A 26,731-nucleotide genomic window follows, 5' to 3' on the forward strand; every position below is an offset into this window, starting at 1 on the left:
TATCATTCTTTTCAAAGAACACCCAGGACCGATCTCCTTGCAGTCCAAGGGACTCTCAAGAGTTTTCCCCAACACCACAGTTCAAAAGCATCAATTCTTCAGCACTCAGCTTTCTTTATAGTCCAACTCTCACACCCATACATGACTACTGGAAAAACCACAGCCTTGACTAGATGGACCTTTGTTGGCAAAGTAATGTCTCTGCTTTTTAATATGCTATCTAGGTTGATTATAACTTTCCTTCCAAGGAGTAAGCATCTTTTAATTTCATGGCTCCAATCACCATCTGCAGTGATTGCGGAGCCCAACAAAATAAAGTCTGACACTGTTTCCCCATCTATTTCCCATGAAGTGATGGGACCAGATGCCATGATCTTCATTTTCTGAATGTTGAGCTTTAAGCCAGCTTTTGCACTCTCCTCTTTCACTTTCATCAAGAGGCTTTTTAGTTCCTCTTCACTTTCTGCCATAAGGGTGGTGTCATCTGCATATCTGAGGTTATTGATATTTCTCCCATCAAACTTGATTCCAGCTTGTGCTTCTTCCAGCCCAACATTTCTCATGATGTACTCTGCATAGAAGTTAAATAAGCAGGGTGACGTACTCCTTGACGTACTCCTTTTCCTATTTGGAACCAGTCTGTTGTTCCATGTCCAGTTCTAAATGTTGCTTCCTGACCTGCATATAGGTTTCTCAAGAGGCAGGTCAGGTGGTCTGGTATTTCCATCTCTTTCAGAATTTTCCAGTTTCTTGTCATTCACACAGTCAAAGGCTTTGGCATAGTCAATAAAGCAGAAATAGATGTTTTTCTGGAACTCTCTTGCTTTTTCCATGATCCAGCGGATGTTGGCAATTTGATCTCTGGTTCCTCTGCCTTTTCTAAAACCAGCTTGAACACCTGGAAGTTCATGGTTCATGTATTGCTGAAGCGTGGCTTGGAGATTTTGAGCATTACTTTACTAGCGTGTGAGATGAGTGAAATTGTGCAGTAGTTTGACCATTCTTTGGCATTGCCTTTCTTTGGGATTGGAATGAAAACTGACCTTTTCCAGTCCTGTGGCCACTGCTGAGTTTTCCAAATTTGCTGGCATATTGAGTGCAGCACTTTCACAGCATCATCTTTCAGGATGTGAAAGAGCTCAATTGGAATTCCATCACCTCCACTAGCTTTGCTTGTAGTGATGCACATGTGCATATCAGGGTGATATATATATATATAATGGATAAGGGGAAAAAAATCTGTCCTGGTGTTTTATTTGTGACACATGAATCATTACAATGACAAAGCAAAGATTAGGAACAGGAAATTTTGACACCAAGTGGGGAAAAAAAAACTTCATTAATTATTAACTTTACTGTTGGTGGACACTGCTTGTTAACTTTACTGCCTTTTATTACTTGCTACGTAGTCCTTTCAGACCTCTCTACAGAAAGGCTGGTCAATAGAAAAGAACTGAGATAGTGAAAAATTTTGTTAAATTAAGGCCCAATTTCAGTGGCACATAATTAACACTTAATAAAATAAAACTCTTACTGTGTTTCCTTCAAGTCTAATTCCGCCACTGCAGTGGCAAAAGGAACAAGTTTATCATGGTGGAGCAGCAGTCGAACAAGGGGCAAAACAGCATCATTTTTATCTCGACATATTTCACCCAAAATGTAAGCAGCTGAGGCAGATATTGGCTAGAATACAGAAAGGTGGAAAACAAGCACAAAATCAGAGAAGCATGATTAAATGTTCAATCACTATCCATTAACAAGTAATTCAAATATGCTCATTAACTATAATTATTATATAGTATATTTAATTTTTAAACTTTTTTTAAAAAACTTTTTATTTTGTACTGGGGTATAGCTGATTAACAAACAATGCTGTGATAGAGTCAGGGGAACAGCGAAGGGACTCAGCCATACATATAAATGCACCCAATCTCCCTCAAACTCCTCTCCCATCCAGGCTGGCACATAACAGTGATGAAAATAATTTCCTAATTTTTTATCAGAGATGAAATTTGGACCAGATATTGGTATATAGTACTCTGGTTCAAATAAAACACACAAAAACATACATACACATAGAGTATGCGTGTGTATATCTAGACACACATATCAGTTCAGTTCAGTTGCTCAGTTGTGTCCGACTCTGAGACCCCATGGACTGTAGCACGCCAGGCCTCCCTGTCTAACACCAACCCCCGGAGTTCACTCAAACCCATGTCCATTGTGTTGGCGATGCCATCCAACCATCTCATCCTCTTTTGTCCCATTCTCCTACTGCCTTCAATCTTCCCCAGCATCAGGGGCTTATCCAATGAGTCAGTTCTTAGTATCAGGTGGCCTAAGTATTGGAGTTTCAGCTTCAACATCAGTCCTTCCAATGAACACTCAGGACTGATCTCCTTTAGGATGGACTGGCTGGATCTCTTCGCAGTCCAAGGGACTCTCAAGAGTCTTCTCCAACATCACACTTCAAAAGCATTAATTCTTCGGCGCTCAGCTTTCGTCACAGTCCAACTCTCACACCCATACATGACCACTGGAAAAACCATAGCCTTGACTAGATGGACCTTTGTTGGCAAAGTAATGTCTCTGCTTTTTAATATCTAGGCTGGTCATAACTTTCCTTCCAAGGAGTAAGCGTCTTTTAATTTCATGGCTATAGTCACCATCCACAGTGATTTTGGAGCCCCCACAAAAATAAAGTCAGCCACTGTTTCCCCATCTATTTCCCATGAAGTGTTGGGACTGGATGCCATGATCTTAGTTTCTTGAATGTTGAGCTTTAAGCCAACTTTTTCACTCTCCTCTTTCACTTTCATCAAGAGGCCCTTTAGTTCATTTTCTGCCATAGGGTGGTGTCATCTGCATATCTGAGGTTATTGATATTTCTCTCGGCAATCTTGGTTCCAGCTTGTGCTTCTTCCAGTCCAGCCTTTCTCATGATATACTCTGCACAGAAGTTAAATAAGCAGGGTGACAATATACAGCCTTGACGCACTCCTTTTCCTATTTGGAACCAGTCTGTTGTTCCATGTCCAGTTCTAAATGTTGCTTCCTGACCTGCATATAGGTTTCTCAAGAGGCAGGTCAGGTGGTCTGGTATTTCCATCTCTCAGAATTTTCCACAGTTTCTTGTCATCCACACAGTCAAAGGCTTTGGCATAGTCAATAAAGCAGAAATAGATGTTTTTCTGGAACTCTTGCTTTTTCGATGATCCAGTGGACATTGTCAATTTGATCTCTGGTTCCTCTGCCTTTTCTAAAACCAGCTTGAACATCTGGAAGTTCACAGTTCACGTATTACTGAAGCCTGGCTTGCAGAATTCTGAGCATTACTTTGCTAGCGTGTGAGATAAGTGCAACTGTGTGGTGTTTGAGCATTCTTTGGCATTGCCTTTCTTTGGGATTGGAATGAAAACTGATCTTTTCCAATCCTGTGGCCACTGCTGAGTTTTCCAAATTTGCTGACATACTCAGTGCAGCAGTTTCACAGCATCATCTCTTAGGATTTGAAAGAGCTCAACTGGAATTCCATCATCTCCACTAGCTTTGTTCGTAGTGATGCTTCCTAAGGTCCACTTGACTTCACATTCCAGGATGTCTGGCTCTAGGTGAGTGATTACACCATCATGATTATCTGGGTCATGAAGATCTTTTTTGTATAGTTCTTCTGTGTAGTCTTCCCACCTCTTCTTGATATTTTCTGCTTCTGTTAGGTCCATACCATTTCTGTCGTTTATTGAACCTATTTTTGCATGAAATGTTCCCTTGGTATCTCTAATTTTCTTGAAGAGATCTGTAATCTTTCCCACTCTATTGTTTTGCTCTATTTCTTTGCACTGACTGCTGAAGAAGGCTTTCTTATCTCACATATATATATAGTTTTAATAAAATTTGATACTCTGAAATCTTTTTCTCATCATTTATAGAATTATTTTAGCCTTTTCATATTGGGCTTCACAAGACGTTCAGCTGGGAAAGAATCTGCCTGCAATGTGGGAGACCTGGGTTTGTTCCCTGGGTTGGGAAGATCCCCTGGAGAATGGAATGCTACCCACTCCAGTAATCTGGCCTGGAAAATTCCATGGACTTCCCTATAGTCCACGGGGTCACAAAGAGCTGGACACAACTGAGCAACTTTCATAGGACTATTAAGTAACACATAAGATTTTTAAAGTACCTGAACATCTGGTGATTTTAGCAGCAGTGTTTTCAAAGGACCATAGTACTCTGAAGGAAGCACATAGTCTTCTGTATAACATATATTTAATCGAAGGGACCCCAGGTCATCAGTCTTAGATGACTTGTTTCCATTGTCTCTTGGTTGTAGCAAGTACCTACAGAAAAAATACAATCAATTCTATGCAATGATAATGTACATCAAAGCTAGAGAGATAATTAAACAACTAAGCTATAAAAAAAATCAGAAAAGTCAGTATTTAATGTTAGGATAATTCATTAAGTAGCAGAGTATTAATTTTCAGACGCTAAGTAGTGGCTGTAAATGGAACTAGAAAACTAAATATAGATTTTTATCCAGGAAACAAAAAAAGAATAGATAATACAAAAGTCAAGATCTCAAAAGGACTGAGTAAGAGTTTGATTAGCCTGCAGGTTAGGAAAAATATTATAAAAGATTGAAAATCCAATGTATTATCAAAAATAACACTTTACTAACTAAATTTAAGAAAGATACATTTGGTTAAAATAGATAAGACACACTATAAGAAAATGTAAGTGATCTCATTTTAAAGTAAATCCTATATTGTAAAAATTTGAACTCACTTTTTAAGAGTAAGTGGTTGAAGTTTTATAAAGAGTTTTTTATATTATTAAAGGATTAGCACTGCAACTATATTGAAAACAATTTCAGCTGCAAAAATCGGATTCACATGAATTTGTAGGACCAAAACCAGAAATCTAAGTTAAAGACTATTTGTCATGGAAATTTAAAAATCATACAAAAGTAAGAAGAGCAGAATACTGAACTTCCATGTACTCATCATCTAACGTTACTGATTATCAGTTCAAAGCCATTATTGTTTTAGACACATCTCTACTCACTCCTCCCATCCCCCTTATTCATTATTATTTTAAAGCAATGTACAGGTGTTTTCTAATTTCATCTATAAATATTTTGGTATATATAACTACAGACATTAAAAACTTCTCAAATTTACCATTATCCACTCAGTATTCAAATTCTCCCGAACTTACTGAACAGTTTTCTAATAGTCTATTCAAATCCAAGTTCACAGACTGTAATTGGTTGATGGATTCAAACAATTAAGAAATCAGATAATTTATCTATAGAATTTTCCAGTCTTGGGACTATGTTAACTCTATCTCCCATGGTATCATTTAACATATTCTTCTGTCTCCTCTTATTTCCTGTACACTGGAGTATATTGGATACCTGAGTATATCTAGGGGCTTGGTTGATTGAGATTTGATATTCTGGTAGGAATACATTGATAGTATTGTGTAGTTACACCAGGAGGCACTAATGTTATTGTTTTCTCCTTTTTGTGATATTTCCAATTATTGATGATCACTGCCAAGAGTCATTAATCTGCACAGGTTTCAAAATGAAAACTATAATTCTATCATTCTTCCTTCAATCATTAGCCAGAATGCATTTTTTTTTAATTTTTTAATTTTTATTTTTTTAATTTTTATTTTTGCTTTATTTTACAATACTGTTCTGGTTTTGCCATACATTGACATGAATTTGCCACAGGTGTACATGAGTTCCCAATCCTGAACCCCGCTCCCACCTCCCACACCATATCATCTCTCTGGATCATCCCCGTGCACCAGCCCCAAGCGTCCTGTATTGAACACAGACTGGCGATTCATTTCTTACATGATAATATATATGTTTCAATGCCATTCTCCCAAATCATCCCACCCTCTCCCTCTCCCTCAGAGTCCAAAAGTCTGTTCTACACATCTGTGTCTCTTTTGCTGTCTCGCATACAGGGTCATCATTACCATCTTTCTAAATTCCGTATATATGTGTTAGTATACTGTATTGGTGTTTTTCTTTCTGGCTTACTTCACTCTGTATAATCAGCTCCAGTTTCATCCATCTCATTAGAACGGATTCAAATGTATTCTTTTTAATGGCTGAGTAATACCCCATTGTGCTTTTTATAAAGAAGTCAGTAGTTCTGATATCTACCTCTGACATTTACCACTTATGTCCTCCCCTAATACACTAACTTGATTAAAAACAGGAGAGGAGGTTTTAACAGAATACTAGCTTTGAGAAGGATATGATAAAGATAAATGAGAACAGAGAATTAACGAAGCAACATTTGAAAAATGAAGGAACGGTAATATAAGGAGAAGAAATTATATAGAAATTATAGCACTACCCACAAAAAAGGAATTCCTGTTTCAGAAAACCAAGCTTCAGAACTTCTACTCTCTGATTTGAGAATAATGATGTAAATAATTTGCCTATGGAAATAACTGGAAATAAGCCTGTCAGCAAAGATGACTCGAAGTGCCTCTGACGGAAGTCTAGGTGGCAGATCCCCAATCACTCTGACGTGGGCATCACTTTGGTCAGTTCCCACGGTGTAGCATGTATGTGTACAGTGCAGTGTAGTATGTTCTGTAGCTCTGCAAATTCAGATACCTAGTTCAATCAGCAGACCTAGAAGTGAATCTGAATCGCAATGACGGAGCAGACACTAATATGTTTAAAATAGAAAGCCAATTACTAAATTTATGGAAAGAAATACTGCTGACAAGCAAACAACATGGGTTTGAACTATACAATTCCTGGAACCAATCCCTCACGAATACAGAGGGAAGACTGTAAGTAAGACTGTACCGCATTCGAGTGGCAAAGCTAGCTGTACCTTATTGTGACTGATATATTTTGGAAATGTTAATTCACAAAAGTAGGGAGAAGAGTGATACTATTAACAAGCAACACCCTCACCATCAACCCCATGCATTTATCACCTTAACTGGCTTAACTGGCTTAACTATTATCACCATTTTCCACAGTGTTTCATCTAAATCTCTCACTTCAACTAATATATTTTTTATCTGTTAACTTATAGTATTTTATCTTTGGTCAATACATTTTTTTACCTACTGGCAAGCTATTTGGAAAGCCAAATTATCTATCAGAAGGTGTGCTGTGGTGAGTATAGGGGCATAACACAGAGATTTATGGAATCATGTGTGGATCACAATAAACTGTGGAAAATTCTGAAAGAGATGGGAATACCAGACCACCTGACCTGCCTCTTGAGAAACCTATATGCAGGTCAGGAAGCAACAGAACTGGACATGGAACAACAGACTGGTTCCAAATAGGAAAAGGAGTATGTCAAGGCTGTATATTGTCACCCTGCTTATTTAACTTATATGCAGAGTACATCATGAGAAACGCTGGACTGGAAGAAGCACAAGCTGGAACCAAGATTGCCAGGAGAAATATCAATAACCTCAGGTATGCAGATGACACCACCCTTATGGCAGAAAGTGAAGACGAACTAAAAAGCCTCTTGATGAAAGTGAAAGAGGAGAGTGAAAAAGTTGGCTTAAAGCTCAACATTCAGAGAACGAAGATCATGGCATCTGGTCCCATCACTTCATGGGAAATAGATGGGGAAACAGTGGAAACAGTGTCAGACTTTATTTTGTTGGGCTCCACAATCACTGCAGATGGTGACTGCAGCCATGAAATTAAAAGACACTTACTCCTTGGAAGGAAAGTTATGACCAACCTAGACAGCATATTGAAAAGCAGAGACATTACTTTGCCAACAAAGGTCCATCTAATCAAGGCTATGGTTTTTCCGGTGGTCACGTATGGATGTGAGAGTTGGACTGTGAAGAAGGCTGAGCGCCAAAGAACTGATGCTTTTGAACTGTGGTGTTGGAGAAGACTCTTGAGAGTCCCTTGGACTGCAAAGAGATCCAACCAGTCCATTCTGAAGGAGATCAGTCCTGGGATTTCTTTGGAGGGAACGATGCTGAAGCTGAAACTCCAGTACTCTGGCCACCTCATGTGAAGAGTTGACTCACTGGAAAGACTCTGATGTTGGGAGGGATTGGGGGCAGGAGGAGAAGGGGACGACCATGGATGAGATGGCTAGATGGCATCACTGACTTGATGGACGAGTCTGAGTGAACTCCGGGAGTTGATGATGGACAGAGAGGCCTGGCATGCTGCGATTCATGGGGTCGCAAAGAGTTGGACATGACTGAGCGACTGAACTGAACTGAATCTCTCAGCTAAGAGAACTTTGCCAAGCAAAGAACAATGCTTCTAGAACAGATTGCTCTTACCCCGTGACTGGGCTTGAATGGGCAGTACTCACTCGTGTTTGCCTTTTTTACTGTTCTAGATTAACTGCCCCTTCTATTCTAACTCCTGTTTTCCATATATAGTAGAATAAGATTACTTGTATTACATGGGAAATAGATGGGGAAACAGTGGAAACAGTGTCAGACTTTATTTTTGGGGCTCCACAATCACTGCAGATGGTGACTGCAGCCATGAAATTAAAAGATGCTTACTCCTTGGAAGAAAAGTTATGACCAACCTAGATAGCATATTCAAAAGCAGAAACATTACTTGGCCGACTAAGGTCCGTCTAGTCAAGGCTATGGTTTTTCCAGTAGTCATGTATGGATGTGAGAGTCAGACTGTGAAGAAGGCTGAGCGCCGAAGAATTGATGCTTTTGAACTGTGGTGTTGGAGAAGACTCTTGAGGATCCCTTGGACTGCAAAGAGATCCAACCAGTCCATTCTAAAGGAGATCAACCCAGGGTTTCTTTGGAAGGAATGATGCTAAAGCTGAAACTCCAGTACTTTAGCCACCTCATGGGAAGAGCTGACTCATTGGAGAAGACTTTGATGCTGGGAGGGATTGGGGGTGGGAGGAGAAGGGGATGACAGAGGATGAGATGGCTGGATGGCATCACTGACTTGATGGACGTGACTCTGAGTGAACTCTGGGAGTTGGTGATGCACAGGGAGGCCTGGTGTGCTGCGATTCATGGGGTTGCAAAGAATCGGACACGACTGAGCGACTGAACTGAACTGAAATGTATTACAGTTACAACCTGCTTCTGCCTCCCAGGGACTGTACCTACCCACCCTAAACAGTATCCTCACACTCTTAATCAGGTTTACAGACTCTATTTTGGTTTGTTCTATAGAAATTATCCTCAGAGTGTATTATTCCCTTATCTGGGGGAATAATTGCTGGGGGAAAGAATACCTTATCCTTCCGGTATTCTCATAAAACTACAAAATATCCGCAAAATAGGTCTATAGTCCTAACATGGAACTTTCTTTGCAGAGGGATTCAGGCAGTGATATGACAGTTATTGATTTTTATGTATACACTGTTTTAGGGTGCTCAGGAACTCCAGAAGGGCTCTCTCCAGACACTCTTTTTAAACTTGTCTCCTTGGGTTTCTTTGGCAGGAATGGGAAATTCCTATGGAGAAAGTATTTCATCCATGTCTACTAGAACAAAATACAGAATTACAAAATTGTCCTACCCATTCCTTGAAAAGATCTTTTTTTTTTTTTCAAATGAGAAGGGATCACTCACGCGATTTATTTTTTAATAATATTAAAAGGGACACTTAAATATTTGCTGGCAACTTAAAACAGAATATTTTTGAGTCTTAAACATATTCAAAAGCATTTAGGTGAAAAGTACTAACTTATTATAGCACACTGGTTAAGAGCACAAACATTGGAGTCAAAAGAATTTGGTCCAAATTCCAGCTCTGCAACCTTGGGCAAACTGCTCAATCTCTCTGTGCTTGTTTCCTTATCTGTTACATAAGGAGTAAAAATAGTATCTAAATGATTAATCCTTATAAAAACCGTAAGGAGGTTATATAAGTAGAGCACTTAGAATACTGCTTTGCACACAGTAAATGTGATTTATAAAACATTCATATACATATAACTGTTACCACTTAAAATATATTAAATAACTAAAGATGAAAAATTTATAAAATTATGTAAATGTGGTTAATTGTTTTAAAATATTGTTACAAAAAGCTCAATTTCAACCATCTGAAGGATCCCTTGTGAATTAATCAATCTTGTATGAATGAGAGTTAAAGAGAAAAACCTCAAGATTTGTTACATCGAGGGTATTTGGTGTGTCTAAGGTCTAGGGATACAAAAAAAATCTCAAGAATATTTTTCTTTAGTTTTTAAATGAGCTGTTTCAGTTTGAAAGAATGTGTCTAAGGTCTAGGGATACAAAAAAAATCTCAAGTATATTTTTCTTTAGTTTTTAAATGAGCTGTTTCAGTTTGAAAGAATAAGGGACAGAAATTAAAAAAGAAGTTATTAACTGAAAAGGGCACTCAGTTGCTCACTTTTTTTTTCCAATTTATAGTTAGGCATAAAAGCAATTCTAATGATCTCAAGAGTCAGCCTTTTAAAAGAAAAAAAAAGTCAGCATTTGAAAGTTTTAACAAGGTCTGTATAATTAAAATTGAGGTATGTAGACAAAGACTACCATTATTTGTGAATAATGCTGCCTAAGCTGGAAAATAACTGTTCAGAGGCAGCTTTTCCAATACGTGAATGTCACTTCTGGTTCCAGAAAGATAATCACTATCAATGGATTTTTACCAAAGACAGGTGGCAAAACTAGCAAACTAGAAAACCAATTCATCTTAAGTAAATATTAATCCAGTTTTAAATTTGTATAAAGTGCTTATGTTGAAAAAAAGACCTCCAACCATGTGCTTTATTTCTATTCGAATTTTACTTTCAAAATTAAAAAATTATAACATGAAAAGATCTTTGCATCAATTTTCTTAAAGTTCATTTTGGATCATCTAGGAGGAAATGATTGTACCAATATGTACACACAAAGGTCTCGCACATCACACAATCACACAAAGGTCTCGCACATATTAAGTTCTCTGACGAAATGCAAATCAAAACCTCAATGAGGTACCATTTCACACTAGTCAGAATGGCTGCGATGCAAAAGTCTGCAAGCAATAAATGCTGGAGAGGGTGTGGAGAAAAGGGAACCCTCTTACACTGTTGGTGGGAATGCAAACTAGTACAGCCACTATGGAGAACAGTGTGGCGATTCCTTAAAAAACTGCAAATAGAACTGCCATATAATCCAGCAATCCCACTGCTGGGCATACACACCGAGGAAACCAGAATTGAAAGAGACACATGTACCCCAATGTTCATCGCAGCACTGTTTATAATAGCCAGGACATGGAAGCAGCCTAGATGTCCATCAGCAGATGAATGGATAAGAAAGCTGTGGTACATATACACAAGGGAGTATTACTCAGCCACTAAAAAGAATACATTTGAAATCAGTTCTAATGAGATGGATGAAACTGGAGCCGATTATACAGAGTGAAGTAAGCCAGAAAGAAAAACACCAATACAGTATACTAACACATATATATGGAATTTAGAAAGATGGTAATGATAACCCTGTATGTGAGACAGCAAAAGAGACACAGATGTATAGAACAGACTTTTGGACTCTGAGGGAGAGGGAGAGGGTGGGATGATTTGGGAGAATGGCACTGAAACATGTATACTACCATGTAAGGAACGAACTGCCAGTCTGTGTTCGATGCAGGATACAGGACGCTTGGGGCTGGTGCACGGGGATGATCCAGAGAGATGATATGGGGTGGGAGGTGAGAGGAGGGTTCAGGATTGGGAACTCATGTATACCCATGGCGGATTCATGTCAATGTATGGCAAAACCAATACAGTATTGTAAAGTAAAATAAAGTAAAAATAAAAATTATGAAAAAAAATAAGTTCTCTGACACCAGGTTACTGGTAAAATAAGACAGAACTATATTAGCACTAAGGTTCTCTTCATTTATACCATTCCACACCAATGGAGTACTGGTACCAAAGGAAAAAAAAAAGATGAAGAAATTCTGTAGGTACTGATGCAGAATAATGGTGATGACAGCAGCAGTAACTATAATGATGAGTGTGAGAGATACCCATGGTCACAGCACTTATTTTACGTGAAACCAATTCATCCTCTAATGTTGGGAGGCAGATATTAAGTGTACCACCCCCATTCCATAGCCAAAGAAAATAAAGGCATTCAGGTGGAACACCTTGTCAGGGATCACCCAGGTAGTTAATGACAGAGATGGAATTTGAACCACAGTAGTCTGATTCTAGAGTCCATACTTTTAACCACTATAAAAAGTCGACAAATACTTAATGAAGTTCTACTAAATTGCTAACTGAAAAAAAGGTATAGAACATGATACAATATGTGTCCATTCATGTAAAGAAGAGGGAAGATGGACATATCCATATTTGCCTGTATTTACATAAAATATTTCCAGGAACTCAAAACAGGGGGTGCCTCGGAAGAGGTTAGCTATGGGACAGGGGCAGGAGGTAAGACTTTTATCTTCTGAACTGTGAACCATGTGAATGAGTTCTGTTGTTTACATATGTGAAAGTTAAAACTAGCTAACAGCAACACTAACGAGCTAATCCTAACACTTTAACAGAAGTTTCAGAATAAAGAATACACACTGTCACTAAGGAACTGACTAGTTAACAAAGGAAAGGGAAAGTAACTGAATCATGTCATAATTTGAGAACAAAATTGAAACCACAAAAGATCAGTTTTCAGGGGACATGCCTGGTGGTCCAGTGGCTAAGACTCCATGTTCCCAACGCCAGGGGCCTGGGTTCCATACTTGGTCAGAGAACTAGATCCCACATGCCACAACCAAGATCCAGCACAGCCAAATAGATAAAAATAATAAATATTTTTTGAAAAAAAAAAAAATCAGTTTTCAGGAAAAGACTCTAATAGTAAATGCTAAATAGAAATAATGTGGAAAGGGAAAGCAAACGAATACTTCTCAAACAACAGAATTATATTACTGATAATTATTCTCTTTTCTACTATTAAGATTAGAAAAAATACACTTGAAATCCTGAAGGTAAAGCTTTTCTTGAGTTTTCATTCAGTTATTAACAACCCCACAAGGGGACGCTGCAGTTCTACAACTGACAAAGGAGAATGTGTTTTAATCTGACTTAACAGGAAATTGCATTCACATTTTTATATTTCCTCACGTACAGGGAAGTGTAAATGAATGAGCAGGATGTTTCTATTTCATGCTGCATAAATTTTAACACATACTTCTGGCATGTTACCTTTAACATATTACTGGCCAAAAATAAATCTACAGGAATAAAATTAATTTCTGTTAGTGCTCATACATCCTGACTTGGTAGTTCGACAAACTGTTGTCAAATTTGGAGGGCCTGTTTGGAGACATCTTATTTAAAATAAAGGCTATAATGGCACATTTCAAGTTCACTTGGAGGAGCCTTGGGAGGCACAACAACTTACGTGTTATTTTGTACCAAGTAGCATGCTATGGACTTCCCCGGTGGCTCAGTGGTAAGTCTGCAATGCCGGAGCCACAGGATCCCTAGGTCAGGAGATCCCCTGGAGGAGGGCATGGGAACCCACTCTAGTATTTTTGCCTGGAGAAGCCCAGGGACAGAAGAGCCTGGTGGGCTACAGTCCACAGGGTTGCACAGAGTCAGACACGAATGAAGTAACTTGGCACACATGGCATATCACTTTAAAGGCAATGAACTGAGTTCAGAAATTTTCATTTAAAAAATGTATGCTAACTTTATATAAGATGGTAGAAATTCGGCAGGAGGGAATGACAAGCCTCAAATGTTAATAAAAAAAATGCCCAAGTTTCCTCCCCCCACCCCCCGCCCCATCTATGGACACGTTTTGGAAGTTACAACATATAAAATGCCACCATAAAGACTAATCTTAGATCTGCATTAGCAAAAGGTAAAAAAATAAAATAAAAATTTTGAGACTACACAGACCAAAGTGAAGAATGCCTGATGGCAGGCACTCAGGAGAGGCAGGATCCTGCAGACAAATGAGACTGCTGCCCACAGTAAGAAACATCAGAACACTTGGTTTCAAGTCCTCTTCCAGGCAACTGAAGCTGAGCACTAAAAGGGGGCCTTACAAGGCAAATGAGAAGGCATGTTGTTTTATACTCAGTTGAAACCCAAGTTTAGCATGAGGGCTACTGGGCAACCTACTGGAGGGGAGAGGACATACCTGCTTTTATGTGCTGTAGACAGGAAAAAAAGCAATAGTTTCACACTGATTTTGCTAAGGAAACTAACATCAGTTTAATGTCTGAACATTAACATGAATTTAATGTCGTTATAAGAAGTCAAGAAAAGGTTTAATACTGTAGCCAATACTGAGCCACCAGAACCCCTGAAAAGCTCATTAACTGAATGAGCTCAACATCTAGATCCCAGACGTTAAGAAAATAACACCAGAGCCATTCACAGTACATTTCAATAGGGTTTGGGGAAGAAAAATCACTGGTGAGATTCCATAACAGCTGAATCTCTACAATAAACCCTTTGCTTTCAAACATTCGCAATTCCCATGCCTGTTAATAAAGTTTCTGAACTACAGATGTTGATCTGTGATCAAACTTTCTCCCACAAGAGCAACTCTTATGTAATGTTTGAAATGTTCTACATTTTTTCTTCAGAGTTAATATTAAGTTTTTGAACAGGAAAATATTCTAGACAATTCAGTTCTTTTATCTCAGTACCAGAGGGCAAGTCATAAAACAAAAATAATTGTACTTGTATTTCTGCAACAATAAATTAATGGCCACATCAGTGTTAATGACTTTGGGCTTATCCATTCAAAACTTAAAATATACTTAAAAGAACCATTTATTTGCACAAACAGTGCATGAAAGGGGTTGACCTACTATGTAGTTCACTACAGTATCTGTCTTCTTACCAGGCTTGATGAGAGGCATCATTTCTTAATACGTTCACAGGAACCTTAATTTCACCGAGGAAAACATCTTGGACCAGGTTTCCATTGTTCCACAAGTCGATCCTGAAAATTTTAAAATTGGCTTGATTTTTTTGCAAACAATGTGTAAGAGAACAAACATGACCAAATAGCTTCAAACTATTACAATTTGTATTACAGCATTAATTTAAGGTTCTGAGTACTTTTGCCATAAGCACCTTTGCCACAGACATCTTTCCCTCAAGCATTTTTGCCACAAACATTTTCACCACATAACTAACTGGTTATAAGGCAATTCTGTCATAAAAAGATAAAATAAATAAATAAAAGAGAGACATTAAAAAAGACACAAACATAAAAAATAAAATTAAAAAGACTTCATTGCAAAATACAAAATTTTAATACATTCAAAATATGTATAAATTCATGGCAATAATTCACAAATAACTGATTTTATTTTGTGGGCTGTACCTAAACACTTGTCTTCTAAGTCTTTCGTTCACAGTATTTTACACATTGTTTTTGTTTTTGCTTATTGATTGGTCTCCTCATCTGGCATTACACTGTTTTGCTAAAATTTCTTCCTTTGTTAAAAGAGATGTCCATTTCCAAACACTACTTGCTTCTGAGCTTTGTACTGCATTGGGAAAGCCATCCACACTGTTGTTCATTCTTGGCACAGTGTCCCATGTCTATTGACAGATGTTTCAAAGTTCTACGGGAAATGTGGGTTCAACTCTATACCTCTGAGGCCCTCAGACTCTCCTCCAATGTGGTGTGTTTCAAAATAAGAAACCACCTCCTGGGGCAAATCATTGTCACCTGTCTGATCAATAAAGCTATCAATTACATAGATAACTAGAGGAAACACTAATGCAGTTCAACCAGTTGAAATCAAACTGTGAACCAGTTATTTTATTTTTCACAGCAAAGTTGACTTATAGCCAATTAGTTATGTGGTGAAAATGTCTGTGGCAAAGATGTTTACAGTAAAGGTGCTTATGGCAAAGATGCTTATGGTGAAAGTACCAGACAAGTAATTTCACATGCTTAAAAATAAGAGATGTTAGCACTGTCATACACCTCACTAGCTAAACTAAGAAAGCAGAATACTACCGTAGTTTTCCTTAAAAGCACAGAATTTAACTATCTAAAATAATGTAAAAGAAAGTACTTCAGTTTCTTAGTTCCAAAATCTAGGTTTTATTTTAACCTGTAGAAATAAGGACTACAGAATTACATTTTTGAATTTGAGAAAAGAAACCAACACAAGACTACAGTTTCTTTCTCAAAACCAGTTAATATGTAAAGATAGGTGATTTTAAAAAAATACATTACCTGGTCATTCCAAACATGTGATTAATACACCCTTCAGATGAACACACTGTTAACACCACACCTATACATGCATATACAAAACTTTCACCTCCCAAACAGCATAGATATTTAAGACCTAGGAAATAGCACAAACTTCAAACACATGCACCTGTTGGGTTATCTTACAAGACTTCTTACCTCACTGAAATTTCTGTTAGACAGCAGATATGTTAAGAAGAATAAAAAAATTATTTCTAAATTGGCTAGTATATAATTACTTTTCTATATATTCTTTGCATCCATTATGTTATGATTTAAAATTTTTAAGGAGCAATTATATTTGGGAAAAACTAAAAATATAAATAGGTAAAAATAAGGTCATTTAAAAAATAGATACACCTTGACTACTTCTGCAAAGAAATCAGATTTTGAGAAGATAATTTGGATTTAAATTAGAAGATAATTTAAATTAAAATGTACATTCCTCTAAGTTTCACTGATGAACTTGCTAAAGAGAATTCTGTTAAGCCTGAGTCATCTTTTTCAGTTAAATTTAGGATTTTTCTTTTGGCACAGAAAACAGCAACTCTGTAAAATCCAATTCACATACCTAATTTCCAGCTTTTCAATGTCCTCCTCTTCTACTTGGAACTGGGACTTTCTGGTGTAACTACTGGATCTCGTCACCTATAAACAAAACATTTTAGTAAAAAAATTTTTAATATCTTTTTCCTACACAAACTTTAAAAAGCCATCCCTAAAGTGTTTGTGTTTTTTATAAACAGAAGAAAATGCCCATGTAATATCTGACCCCAAATCCAAATATACAAACAGCTATGGAAGTAGCAGAGAGAGGTAAAGATAAGGTGGTAAATAAAACATCAAAATCAACTTTACCTCCATACCCTTCCTTATCGACTGAATATGTAGGAACCCTGGGTTCTCTGGCTCATATGTATCTGTTGGTGACTCAGAGTAAAAGTGTTCTATTTCAGTGAAACTGCATAAGCTAGGAACTGTTTGAAGACTTTCCCACATTTCTCAAGATAACAATGCCACCCTCACACTTCCTTCTCACATTTTTACTGAAAATATCAAGGCCATTGGCAGAACTTCCTCAACTACTGTCCACCTGAACACGTCCGTTCCCATAGAGGCCTGTTTACTGGATGACTTTTCTCATCCTTTTCTGAATCAGAGGGTGAGATGATCCTCCTCTTTTCTGAGACAGCTCCACCCCCACATGGTATGCAGTAAACATGCAGTCAGCATTCGATCTATTTTAATTGCAGCTTTCTTGACCATACTGTTCACCTCATTAAAGTCTAAGAAAAATTCTCTCCCCCTTAAATTATGGTCTTCCTATCTCTTTCCTTTCACAGACAAGTATCTCAGAGCTGCTACCCATTCTTACAGCCTCCGCTTCCTCACCACCCACTCACTACAGTAACTCCTTATAATCTGGCTTCCTCATAGATCACCCTCCTAAAACCCCTCTCTTAATCATCAAGTCTGATGATGAAATTCTGAGTTCTCACCTTCCATGACCCCTTTATCTGAACGAGTGACCATACAAACATCCTCCATTTTCCCAGAGATATTCTCTTCTCTGAGTTTACCCAGCATGATCCGGGCTACCTTCTGCTCTCCTTGCTTCTACCTCTGCCATTACTTCTTCCTCAGAACATACACACATGGGTTTTCTCCAGGGTTTTATATTTTATTTTGCTCTAAGCTACACAGGGCTGTACGGTTAACAAAGTGCTCTCATATTCATTATCTTCTGTGTTCATCAGAACACTGCTCTGAGGCAGGCAGGGCTAGATTTATTATCCTCATCTTGAAAATGAGGAAGCTAAAGTACAGACATTAAGAAACACATTCAAAGTCAAATATTTAATATGTGGCAGAACTTAGCTGGTTCACTTCTCTCCTTTCTTGCATACCTCTACACCCTTGGCTTGCTTTCTTGACTCACTGTAAGCAATTCTTGAATCTTTATCTACAGTCATCACCCATCTTAGTCATGAACTATGGGAGGATTTCACATGTCAGAGCTCAAGCTCATTATGCCCCACACTGAACCACTTGTTTTCCTTCTTAAGTTTTCCAGATTTGAAATCATGAGGACAACATCTGACTCCTCCTTTTATCTTTTCTTCTGTAACCAATTTGTTATCTTGCCATCTGTAGTTTCTCATCTTTCTCTTCCGCCCTGTTTCCATATTACTCTCTCGAGTCAGATTCTTCCCCCGCTTTTGCTTTTTCCTTTTTTAAAAAAAACACCTAGACTACAACAGTCTCTTGATCTCTGTTCTCTCTCGTAGCCATCTGGCCCACAGATCATGGTTAATTCTTCTCAAAATACTTCATTACTCTTGTTATCTCTGGGCTCAACAATATTCAATGTCCAATACTCCAACCTGCTCTCAAGGTCTTTCATTAGTTGGTCCTACTTTATCTTTCTAAGCTTAACTCCCTTTATTCCCTTTCAGTCAAATCACTACTTGCTACTCTTTGGACATAACTTTCTGTTTCTATGTCTTTGTTCAAAATATTCCATCTCTAATACTCTTTCCTCTGGCTTAACTCAGCGGCAGCAGAGCTCCCCAGCATCTGCTATTGCATGTCTGCATGCGTGTGCATGCTTTTGGTCTCTTACTCTAGCTAGAGAACAGAGACTGAACTTTTATCTTTATAATAAACTCAACAAAAGGGCCCTTCGAATCAATGTTTTGAGGCTTCATATGCATGCTTGCATATACCAAACAGGTCAGGTCTTGACTTTCAAAGGACATTTTGCCCCTTCTTGGATTTTTTTCAGGCTAGATGTAATAGCCATTTTAAAATATGGAACAACTGAATTAAGTAAGTCCTTGGCTGGAAAATGGAAAAATCTCACACTGGTACATTTTCTTTTTTTTTGTTTCCTGCCTCGCCTCCACCCCCACAATTCTTCCTGCTTCAATTCTGGCCTTTCTTCCTTCAACTGTGTTCCTTTATTAAAGCACAGTAATCAGGCATGGCTAGATGTGCCCTCACTCTCTTCACTTCGAAATACCAAAAAAACAAACAAAAAAAAAACCCATGTAAAAAGAAAGGAAAAGCACAAAATGTAACTTAAAAAAAAAAAAATCTTTTCTACATGTTAATTTCAACTGCAACCTATCCTATGGGCAGAACACAATCTTTTAGAATAGAGCTTACTTTTGTTTTTTCCTGTAGTTTTCAAATATGAAAAAGGATTTATTTAACAATGCTCCATATTATGGAGAAGGCAATGGCACCCCACTCCAGTACTTTTTCCTGGAAAATCCCATGGTCAGAGGAGCCTGGTGGGCTGCAGTCTATGGGGTCACTAGAGTCAGACACGACTGAGCGACTTCACTTTCACTTTTCACTTTCATGCATTGAAGAAGGAAATGGCAATCCACTCCAGTATTCTTGCCTGGAAAATCCCATGGACGGCGGAGCCTTGTGGGCTGCCGTCTATGGGGTCGCACAGAGTCAGACACGACTGAAGCGACTTAGCAGCAGCAGCAGCAGCTCCATAATAAGGAACTTCAAAGCCCTGTATTTTGGGTAACTTCAAAGCAGTTGAAGTTCTCTATGAAAATAAGCATGTCTCCTTAGAGTGATTTAGCTAAAAAGAAGTTAATAACAAGGCCTTAATCATATCATACTTTATAATCTCAAAGCATTTTCACATTTGAACCTCATAAAAACTCTATGACTTAGGTTGGGATGCTACTGCTCTCTCTGACAAAATTATCCTTTCACAAGAAATTTGAGTCTCTCATGTAGTGATCTGTTCAAACTCAACTGGGACTAGAACCCAGATCTATCAAGTGGATATTGCACTTACTTCACTAATGGCTTTCAAGGAGTATTCTGCCAAAGAGTCCTGGGGGGGCTGGATAAGGTGGGGTTCTGTGTGAAGGTGGGTGTGATACCAAGGCTGACTGAAGAATGGGTGTGGTCCTAGATCTCCCCCTCCTCAAATTAATCAGAGCTCTGCCCTCGTTTTCTGCACTGGGCCTCCACTGTGTCACACCACGGACCCATAGTTTTCAGGAAAAAAAAATGCTTAGTTGTATTAACATTTAAAGAAAACAAAAAGTTACCTCAAAATAAAAGATTTCATTAAACTGCGGATTGCTCGTTTTCTTCTTTACTTTTGTCTTCTTTTGGTCATTCCTGTTCCAATGTGGTAGAGTTTTACCTTGTAGAACTTAACAGTACACAATTATAAAACATGCTATTTCCAACCAGGGAGCCAGGCCTCTTTTCTGTTTAACTGTTAGGATGACTCAGGGAAGGCAGTAGCTTTAAATAGTACTTGAGGGAAAAAACTGATGTGTCTCTAAAAACTCAAATCAAAGAAGACACAAATTTTGTATATGTGATATATGCCAAGATTTTATTATTCCATGGCTATATTAGATTGACTGTCAAAGTTTCCTTCAGGGGTTTTTAAATAACACATTCTATTATATAAGCAACTCAAAATAAATGGCAGAAGGAAGACAATGAGATTCAAATACCTTATTCTATGTTGAAAAATACCTCAGAACACATTTAACTCAGTTTACCTCTTGGACTTTGGCTACAATGTGGCTTTAAAAAAAAAAAACTTTTTATTTTGAAATAATTGGAGATGCAGAGGAGGTTGCAAAGAAATGTACAGGGAAGTCCCATGGAGACTTTTACCAGCCCCCCAACAGTAACATCCTTCACAACCACAGCACAGTATCAAAACCAATAGCGACTTTTTAAAACAAACTCAGATGCTAAACAGTTTCTATCTGTATATTACTAAGCATTTACATTAAAGAATCTGTTGGGTACTAATTATAAACAAGAACGAAAACCAAGAACAATTCCACTAAACACTTGAAACATGGAGAACTAAATCCCTTTGACAGCATGAATGTTATACAACTGAGTATCTGCTTTTAAATTTAAAACCATCTACACTAATAATAGGATACTACTGCTTGAGAACCCAGTAAGTACGAGGTATGGTGCTTTACATACCATAGGGACAAACACATTTTTCAAAGTGACTTACTGGTTATTTTCTTAAAAATAAGATACATAGTGAGCTTGGGGCTGGGAAGAAGCAGTACATGTCTATGTATGTATATATATGTTTCTGTCTGGCACTATTATGCTCTTTGTTTCTTGATTCTAAGCCTTCAAGTTGTAAACAAATTTCAACTAGTCAGGCTCTGAAAGAAACCATAATGAAATTATAAAATAGAAAATACTAAAAATTGCTATAGATTTTCTATAAATTATTGTAAGTAATTTAAATCAATGATACAGTGTGCTTCACCATGTTCTGGAATTCTCTCTGAACAGCACAGATGGCACAAGCAGAAAAGGTATTTTTAGTCCTGACTTGCTTTCTAGATAAAAATATTGAAACTTCCTTGCTATTTTGAGCTAACATTTCTTAAAACAGGATTCTACCTGCAATAAAATCTAAGACATTTGAAAATAAGAAGGCTGATGGTGAAAGAAGGTCAAGTTCATGTTTTAAAGTACATTTTAAATACTATAAAAGAGGTTGCTCCCCATAGCCTAAGAGTCTGGTAGATCTGAAATGGCACTTGTTTTCCTTCATAAAAGAAGAGTTGGCTATTTGCAAGTGTATAACAGAACTAGAGATTTTTCTTTCAAAAAGCATTCATTAGTCTATTTCATAAATAGATATTTAATATGTTCTCTTAGAAACTTAATATTGTAATTATTAAACTTAAAAATCTAATACTAATTCAATAAACATTACCTGGAAGGGCCCACTAGAGAAACTGTTGCATAAGGGTCACAGCTTTGTCCATTTATGAGAGGCAACCCATGGCACGCCTTGACACTAAGGAAGAATAAGAGAAAATTAACATTATTATACTCAAGTTAAATAACATAAAACATTATCTTTAAATACAAGTTATAAAGTCAAAGGGTTAAAACTGATTTTCACATGTCTAAAGTTGTATGCCTATATACCACTTATCCCAAACATATGTATGCATGCACTTATTTTTTTTAGATTTTTTTTGAATAGTATAATTGCTTTACAGTGTTGTGTTAGCTTCTGCTGTACAACATGAATCGGCTATACGTATACATATATTCCCTCCCCCGTGAACCTACCACCCCTCCAACCCCCACTCCTCTAGGTCATCACAAAGCACTGAGCTGAGCTCCCTGAACTCAATTACTTATGCTATACTTCCAAACGAGGACTAGACCACCACAATTAGTACTGAGACTACCAAGTAATATTTAGCACACAAAGTATATCCAACAATGTACATGCTGTGGTTTGCTAATACATTAAAATGACTGTGGCTTCTAAAAAGGAAAAGAAAAGGGTGTGAACCTTAAAGGAGAAACTACAAACCAAGTCAAATCTGTAGCATCATATCCTCTGCTAAAGCATGAATGAGAAACAAGGAAACAACTGTGGTTTCCACTTAAAATCTGATTCATAAATAAAGAGCAAGCCACATACAGTCCTGCAGCCTTTTATTCTGACTCTCAATAACAGCTCCTGCATCATTCTGCAGAAAATGATTTAGGCCATAAAAACCAAGATCATCTCATCTACTCCATGGATAATGGTTACTGGTATTTACAAAGAACACTGAATCTGACTTAATGACCTGCTCCTCAAATTTTCTCTTTACTGAGGTTCACAAATTCAGTTGACCATCTAAGGGTGTACATTTCCCAGTGTCTACAATAAACTCATGAGTGTTGGTGAAAAGCATTCTTGGCTGAAAGATGTGAGCTACTGAACGACATTCTAATTTCTCTCTACAACCCACAGATCATATATGTGGGTGAAGTGCAAATGGTATGCTGCCAAGTAAAGAAAGAAATGATAATATGACTCATTTCTATTAAATTGGGTATCAAAAATCAAATTAAAAAAATTTCTGAAACTAACTGATGAAAAGTACAGGTCAAGACAACAATTCTGGTTATTAATGTCAGGCTTGGGTATAGTCATATTTTCCCACTGTACATACTGTTTGAAATGTATACTTCTTAGGCTAAGTCTCAAAATGATACCTGATTTTTACATAGTATTTGCAGTTTACTATTTATTTGCACAGAATGCACCTAATTCTCACAACTGTCTTTGAGAAAGGTATAATCATGTCATTTTAAAGAAGAAAGTAAGGCTAAAAAATTTATGTGAGAAAATAACAAAATAATGCTGAAGAGGTAATACAACTTGTAAGAAGTAGGCTGAGACTCAACTTCTACTTTCTTAACTCCATTTCTAAAGTTCAAAGTCCTCCTACATTCCCACTGTGCCGGAATAAACTGTATTTGCTTGGCCACAAAGTTTGTTCGGGTCAAAGTTTGTTCGGGTTTTTCCGTAACATAATATGGAAAAACCCGAGCAAACTTTGGGGCAACCCATACTTTCTTCATAATACCAAACTTACCTGATGTAAACACTAATTATGAGAAATCTTAATTATAAAAACTCACTATAATTTTATGAAGTATGAAAACAATGAGAAAAATGCTTTTCAGTACACAAAGACTTCAACAAGCATATTCACAAACCAAAAAAACACCCGTAACCCAAAAATATGAGTCTATAAAAATCTTCAGAAGTACTCTTAAATAATTTTAAAATAGAAGTATAAAAATTAGGTTTTCTGACAAACAAGTAGTAGTATTAAATACAGATTATTTTACTTGCTACATATATTATGAAGTATTTTCCTAATTAACTATGCTTCTAATTGGTAAATCAAACAACTTCACATCGTAAACCATGAGTTAAAATTAATGTTAAAATAACCTTACTACACCAAATTATCTTGTATTTTATTTATATATGACATATAAAGCATTAGATAATGACACATTTTCTAGAAATTACAAAGGAAAATAAATTTAGTCCAAACTTCTTTATAATACAGAATGATTTGATTCTTTGCCTAGGATTTTTTTTTTTAAACTATAAGACAAATATTGAGGTGGCAAGAATACACATAAGAACTATACAAAAAAGATCTTCACAACCCAGATAATCATGATGGTGTGATCACCAACCTAGAGCCAGACATTCTGGAATGCAAAGTCAAGTCAATGGGCGTTAGGAAGCATGACTACGAACAAAGCTAGTGCAGGTGATGGAATTCCAGTTGAGCTATTTCAGATCCTAAAAGATGATGCTGTGAAAGTGCTGCACTCGATATGCCCAAATTTGGAAAACTCAGCAGTGGCCACAGGACTGCAAAATGTCAGTTTTCATTCCAATCCCAAAGAAAGGCAATGCCAGAGAATATTCAAACTGCCACACAATTGCACCTATCTCAGACGCTAGTAAAGTAATGCTCAAAATTCAAGCCATGCTTCAACAGTATGTGAACCATGAACTTCCAGATGTTCAAGCTGGATTTAGAAAAGGCAGAGGAACCAGAGATCAAGTTGCCAACATCCGCTGGATCATGGAAAAAGCAAGAGAGTTCCAGAAAAACATCTATTTCTGCTCTGCTTTATTGACTATGCCAAAGCCTTTGACTGTGTGGACCACAACAAACTCTGGAAAATTTTTCAAGTGATGGGAATATAAGACCACCTGAACTGCCTCCTGGAAAATCTGTGCACAGGTCAAGAAGCAACAGTTAGAACTGGACATGGAACAACAGACTGGTTCCAAATAGGGAAAGGAGTATGTCAAGGCTGTATACTGTCACTCTGCTTATTTAACTTATATGCAGAGTACCTCATGTGAACTGATGGGCTGGATGAAGTACAAGCTGGAATCAAGATTTATTGCCCTCAGATATGCAGATGACACCACTCTTATGGCAGAAAGCAAAGAAGAACTAAAGAGCCTCTTAATGAAAGTGAAAGAAGAAAGTAAAAAAGCTGGCTTAAAACTCAACATTCGGAAAACTAAGATCATGGCACTCAGTCCCATCACTTCATGGCAAATAGATGGGGAAACAATGGAAACAGTAAGAGACTTTATTTTGGGGGGGCTCCAAAATCACTGCAGATGATGACTACAGCCATGAAATTAAAATACACTTGCTTCTTGGAAGAAAAGCTATGACCAACTTAGACAGCATATTAAAAAGCAGAGACATTCCTTTGCCAACAAAGGTCTGTCTAGTCAAAGGTATGGTTTTTCTAGTAGTCATTTATGAGTATGAGAGTTGGACTATAAAGAAAGCTGAGCACCAAAGATTTGATGCTTTTGAACTGTGGTGTTGGAGAAGACTCTTGAGAATCACTTGGACTGCAAGGAGATTCAACCAGTCCATCCTAAAGGAAATCAGTCCTGAATATTCATTGGAAGGACTGATGCTAAAGATGAAACTCCAATACTCTGGCCACCTGATGCCAAGAACTGACTCACTGGAAAAGACCCTAATGCTGGGAAAGATTGAAGGCAGGAAGAGAAGGGGATAACAGAGGATGAGACGGTGGATGGCATCATGGACTCAAAGGGTATGAGTCTGAGCAGGCTCTGGGAGTTGGTGATGGACAGGGAGGCCTGGCGTGCTGCAGTCCATGGCGTCGCAGAGTCAGACACGACTGAGTGACTGGACTGAACTGACATACAAGAGTATGCAGTAGTACAGGGAGTTAACAGGGAACACATTCATCCTCCCACTTCAACACCTTCAAAAAAAAAGCATAATTACCAGAAGTTCAGGACAGTAATCTCGAGGGGATAATAAACAAGGTGAGCCCTCTAACTGTCCCAGGCTACTGCCAGATGGTCTCCTTGAGAAGAAAGAGAGGGGCTGTCAGTTGGGGAAGGCCAAGGTGACTAGAGTTCCCAGGACAGGGTACTGGAGGAAACAGAACTGCATAGAGTGAAAGAAATCACCAGAGAGTTAGAAAAGTACCCACACCACCTGCCCATCCCCAGTCTTCAGCTGAGTGCTGATAAGCACATACCTGTGAGGAAACTGTATGTGCTGATAAGCATATATATGTGAGGCGGAGGTGGGGGGAGGGGTAGTTAGAAAAGAATAGAGGGGACAATTCCTGAAGCCTACAAATGACTATCAAGAGATCCCATGGGCATGGTAAAAAGCTGGTAATTTATGGGTGCTGGCCTCAGTAGTGGGAAAATACTAGCCACAGGCTAAAAGGCCATTCTGGTTCCAGCTAACAAAGCTTAAATGCAAACCATAAATGAATCACACTGTTTCCAAATAATTTAAGTCTTCAAGTATATTCATAAGAATACAAAAGTATCCAGCAACTCCACAATGTCTAGCATCCAACAGAAAATAACCAGAAACATAAAAAAGTCAAGAAAATATAACCCAGGATGGAAAAAAGCCAAATCAATAGTAACAGATCCAGAAATAACACAGATGATAGAGTCAGTAGATGAGGACATGGAAAAAGTTATAACTGCATTTCATATGTTTGGAAGAAACACAGAAGACATTAAAATCTGAACGTCTACAAGTTCTGATATGAAAAATACTGAGTGGGATTAATAGAAGGTTAGGAATGGCAGAAGAAAAGATTAGTAAACATGA

At 37.7% G+C, this 26,731-nt stretch overlaps 1 protein-coding gene across 1 annotated transcript in view; it reads right to left on the bottom strand.

Moving 5' to 3' along the window:
- The window catches only part of RASA2 (RAS p21 protein activator 2), a 121,332-nt gene that overhangs the window by 28,502 nt on the left and 66,099 nt on the right, over positions 1-26,731 (bottom strand). Inside the window, exons 6-11 of the mRNA XM_068974270.1 lie at positions 21,982-22,065; positions 20,312-20,384; positions 16,798-16,874; positions 14,853-14,954; positions 4,181-4,337; positions 1,535-1,683 (exon numbers count right to left, since the gene is read on the bottom strand). Coding sequence (XP_068830371.1) covers positions 1,535-1,683; positions 4,181-4,337; positions 14,853-14,954; positions 16,798-16,874; positions 20,312-20,384; positions 21,982-22,065 — 642 coding nt within the window. The remainder of the gene's footprint in view (positions 1-1,534; positions 1,684-4,180; positions 4,338-14,852; positions 14,955-16,797; positions 16,875-20,311; positions 20,385-21,981; positions 22,066-26,731) is intronic.

Source organism: Capricornis sumatraensis, chromosome 1 (assembly GCF_032405125.1).
Source record: "Capricornis sumatraensis isolate serow.1 chromosome 1, serow.2, whole genome shotgun sequence".
NCBI lineage: Eukaryota > Metazoa > Chordata > Mammalia > Artiodactyla > Bovidae > Capricornis > Capricornis sumatraensis.